The sequence below is a fragment of the Micromesistius poutassou genome, assembly GCF_964030765.1.
Source record: "Micromesistius poutassou genome assembly, contig: SCAFFOLD_6600, whole genome shotgun sequence".
Classification (NCBI taxonomy): domain Eukaryota; kingdom Metazoa; phylum Chordata; class Actinopteri; order Gadiformes; family Gadidae; genus Micromesistius; species Micromesistius poutassou.
The window spans coordinates 4,043-8,510 of NW_028179102.1; the positions used below are offsets into that span (position 1 = coordinate 4,043).

Consider the following 4,468-nt stretch of genomic DNA (forward strand, 5'->3'; position numbering starts at 1 on the left):
GGTTTACCAGCATCAACTTTTAGGAAGCCCCATAAAAAGGAGGGGGAGACGGGGGGGGGAGGAGGGCGAGAGGGAGACGGGGGGGGGGGAGGAGGGGGGAGAGGGAGACGGGGGAGGAGGGGGGAGGAGGGGGAGGGGAGAAGAGGGGGAGGGGAGAGGGAGACGAGGGGGGAGGAGGGGGGGAGTGGGAGACGAAAGAGAAAGAGCGAGAGGGACAGAGAGAGAGAAAAAGAGAGAGAGAGAGACTATAACTGCCACAGAGACACTGAGCAATCAGCCTCAGCAAGCAGCCTCGCAGAAGCACTGTGTGTGTGTGCGTGTGTTTGTCTCTACGTGTGTGTGTGTGTGTGTGTGTGTGTGTGTGTGTGTGTGTGTGTGTGTGTGTGTGTGTGTGTCTGTATGTATGTGTGTGTGTGTGTATTTATGTATGTACGTGTGTGTGTGTGTGTGTGTATTTATGTATGTATGTGTGTGTGTGTGCGCCCGCCCGCCTGTCCGCCCTTTTTTTTTCTACAGCCGACACAGAGACACTGAGTGAACCCCCGGCGCCCCCCACGGCCCCCACTCCCCTACCATAAACCCAGGGAGGAGGTCCTCCTGGGTGAAGGTGGACCTGAAGGTGTGGATGTGTGTCAGTGTGTCTGAGGACCCTCCTACACCTCGGGACACTCTGTAGAAGGACAGAGTGCCAGCAGGCCGGTCCAGATACACTCCTACTCTGGTAGAGCCAGCGGGGGGGAGACGTATGTCTGTCTTACTATCGTTGTACCAGGCAGAGTAAACACCATCATAACAAACAAGACACCAGGACTTGTTGTTCCCTCCAAGCAGGCTGTCACCACCCCGTCCTCTCCTTGTGATTCCTCTGTATGTCACTCCTATAACAACATCTCCTTTCCTCTCTACCTCCCAGTAACAGCGGCCAGTCAGAGCCTCTCTACACAACACCAGGTACCGGGAGTCAAATCTCTCTGGGTGATCTGGATACGACTGGTCCTCTCTGACCCACGTCACCTTTCTGTTGTCCTCAGACAGAGAGAGTTCTCTGTGGGCTGTGTTTGGGTCCAGTGTGAGTTCACAGGCATCTGACGGGAGAACAAGACATGATATTATTCATAATTCCCGAGATATTCCAGGTTATTCGCCCAAAATTCCCCCATTCATTTGCATTGGAAAATTAAAAAAAAATGCTGATTCATGCTTGAGCCCCCGCGACCCGACCCCGGATAAGGATTTGTTTTCAGTTGGTATATATATATATATATATATATTATATATATATAAATACAAAATTATATATATATATATATATATATATAATTTTGTATACGTGTATATATATACACATACATTTATGAATATATATATATATATATATATATATATTTATAAAACGGGTGGCTTAAATCCAGCGATCTGATTGGTTCCCAACTGTTGTATATTGAGCGTATGCACACAGCTATGACGCCCGTTCAGTTTACAGAGTTCAGTATCACTCCTCGCCTAACTTGAACTGTTGTTTATTTATATATAAAAGCAATAGCATAGTTCACTGAAGCCTAAAAACATGTTGATTGCTGGAGGGGGGTGGAAATGTTAAAAAAAAAAAAAAAGCAATAGGCACACGGTGAGTGAACTCGACAGTAGGCTAAATTGCCGGCGAACCGAGCTACCGTCTCTAGCCTTCTCTCTGAAGGACGCTACAGTGTGTTGCATAGCAACCGCCGTACACTTTGCCGGCAGCCAGGAGGGACTACTTTTTTGTATTCGTTAAAAAAAGCTTTTCCGACTTTCTAGCTTTTTCAAAATTGAGGGTGTCTATGACTTTCATTTCGCCATACTTGCGTAACCGTTTTATAAAAGCAATAGATCACTTCAGTCAGTGGTATACGGTCATTATACCACAGTTAAGGGGCGTTGTCCGTCCCGACGCGCAGCGGAGGGACGGCGACCCCCTTCACTGTGGTATAATGAACGACACAGCCTGTCGTGATCTATTGCTTAAATATATACACACCTCAACAACAACGTTATAAATACATCAACAACAAACATCTCTCCTTGGATCCAGATCTTACCAAAGACAAGCAGCTTAGCGGTGCGCTTGGCCGTGCCAGCGCTATTGCTCGCCATGCAGCGGACCTTGTTCACGCCAGACCTCACCCCTCTGACGAAGAGGAACCCCCTCTCCACCCAGGCCTCTGATTGGTCGTCTGTGCCGTTCCTCTCCAGGGGCCTGCCGTTGTGGAGCCACTCCACGGTGGGCTTCGGTGTGCCGCTGGCATCGCAGGTGTAGCGGGCCGTTTGGCCCACGGGCAACACCTGGGTAGTGGAGTGGAACTTTGTGATGCTGGGGGCCTCCTCCTCCTCCGTGGGCATCACTGAACCTGAAGAAACCAGGAGGAGAGGAGTGAACGTTTACAACACGTATCTAGAGATGCACCATCAGACACTCCCTTCACTCTCTCCTAATACAGGTCCACAGTAGACCACAATAGAAACCTGACTTTAGTAGCCCACAGTAGAAACATGGTCTTAGTAGACCGCAATAGAAACATGGTCTTAGTAGACCACAATAGAGACATGTCCTTAGTAGCCCACAGTAGAAACATGGCCTTAATAGACCACAATAGAAACATGGACTTAGTAGACCACAATAGAAACATGACCTTAGTAGACCACAATATAAACATGACCTTAGTAGACCACAATAGAGACATGGCATTAGTAGACCACAATATAAACATGGCATTAGTAGACCACAATAGAAACATGGCCTTAGTAGACCTAAACACACCCAACCACCTTTCCAGTCATAAAGAGTATATTTACTGTGTCTACGGCACAGAGAACAGAAAGGAGGAACCGTTCTCCACTCATGAACACAAACAAAGTCTACGGACCCTCTTTGTCCAGCTCAGCCTCCAGATGATCCAGGTCCACGGCCTTCTCACAGATCCAGTGGTGCAGTCTGTCACACGGTTGTCTGGACCAGCCGTCCTCCCCTGCTACGACACAGACTTCTGCTCCGCTGTCATCGCCTGGTTTAGCGCGTCTCAAACTGAGAACCACGAGGAGGAGACAGTGGAGCCCAGTGTTGAGGTGAGGTCACTCTGTCACTCTCAGAGAAGAGATGCTGCTGAACAGAGTCATCAGCCTTACCTTGAGGTCATGGGGGTACCATCCACCCACTTGAAGGTCCCCTTTGTGTCTCTACTGCTCAGTCCAATCCAGGAACGATCGAACATTCTGCTGAGAAACCCCTGTTTCCAAAGGTAATAGCATCTGTTGTCATGACAACACAGGTGAACACACATACACACACACACGCAATCTCTCTCTTTCTCACACTCTCACACTCAAACAATGTCTCTCTCTCTCACACACACTCACACATCTCTCTCTCTCTCTCTCAATCACTCACACAATGTCTCTCCCCACACACACACACACACACCTGTTCTTCTCTGCTGTTGATAACCACCAGGTCTGCATTTCTCCGCAGACAGTCTTCTCTACTGGCCTTCCAGCTCTTCTTAGTGGTAGACATAAGGTAGAAACTCTGGTCGTAAAACATCCAGCCCTGAAGCGCCAATTCATCTGTTGAATGTAAAAGAAAATCCTTAACAAACACAGAACTGCTTATCTTACCGTCTTCATTACTGACACACAACCCTGAGACCTGACCTTAACAGACCACAATAGAAGCACAACCTTAATAGACATCAATAGAAGCATGACCCTAATAGACGACAATAGAAAAATGTCTTTAGTACATTTATTTGGTGGTAGTTTAACACGGTCTATGCTCTGTTAGCCTGACAATATAAAATGTGAAGTTATAAGGAAGAGGGGATGGTCAAACATAAATCACAAAAGAAAAAAAATGTTAATAATGCGATTGATGTAATAACTTTGATAAAACCCTCACCGAGTTCATCCAGTAAGCGCTCTCTCCCTCCTTCCAAGGTGACGGTGTGTCTAGGACAGGACAGAGGAGTACAGAAGGAATGAGCTCTAAAACAGAACGCCATCGTCTCTAAACGTCACAGGACCCACAGCCAACCAAACACAAAGTCCATCCCCCCTGAAAGAGAACATGACATATTATTAATATTAATACCAATTAAAATAACAATAACTATAATTATCAATATCATTATCGTTGCTATTGTTACAATCATTCATATATTAACACAAATTCTAACAAAAACAATAATGATCATTATCATTGCTATTATTACAATCATTAATATGATTATAACTGTTATTATTCTAACTAGTCCGCGTTGCGCTCAACCTCTAGGTGGACTTAAACCCAGAGCTATAACGTGGAATCCCTGGTCGATAATGTAACACATTTCTGAGCGCATAATATAATAACATTTTACCGATAATGTTACAACGTATAACATATTGGTTCACCTGTTACATAATGAAGCAAGCATAATCATTTTCTCCTCACGCT

General features: G+C 46.1%; 1 protein-coding gene across 1 annotated transcript; it reads right to left on the reverse strand.

Moving 5' to 3' along the window:
- Nucleotides 1–510: 510 nt before the first annotated feature.
- Nucleotides 511–4,034, reverse strand: LOC311373105 (uncharacterized protein; the record flags this gene model as incomplete). The annotated part of the gene is made up of 6 exons (XM_084489950.1): nucleotides 511–1,085; nucleotides 2,079–2,387; nucleotides 2,904–3,061; nucleotides 3,163–3,263; nucleotides 3,458–3,600; nucleotides 3,932–4,034. The coding sequence occupies 6 exons, from the start codon at nucleotides 4,032–4,034 to the stop codon at nucleotides 511–513; spliced, it is 1,389 nt and encodes a 462-aa protein (XP_084346076.1).
- Between the last annotated feature and the right edge of the window lie 434 nt (nucleotides 4,035–4,468).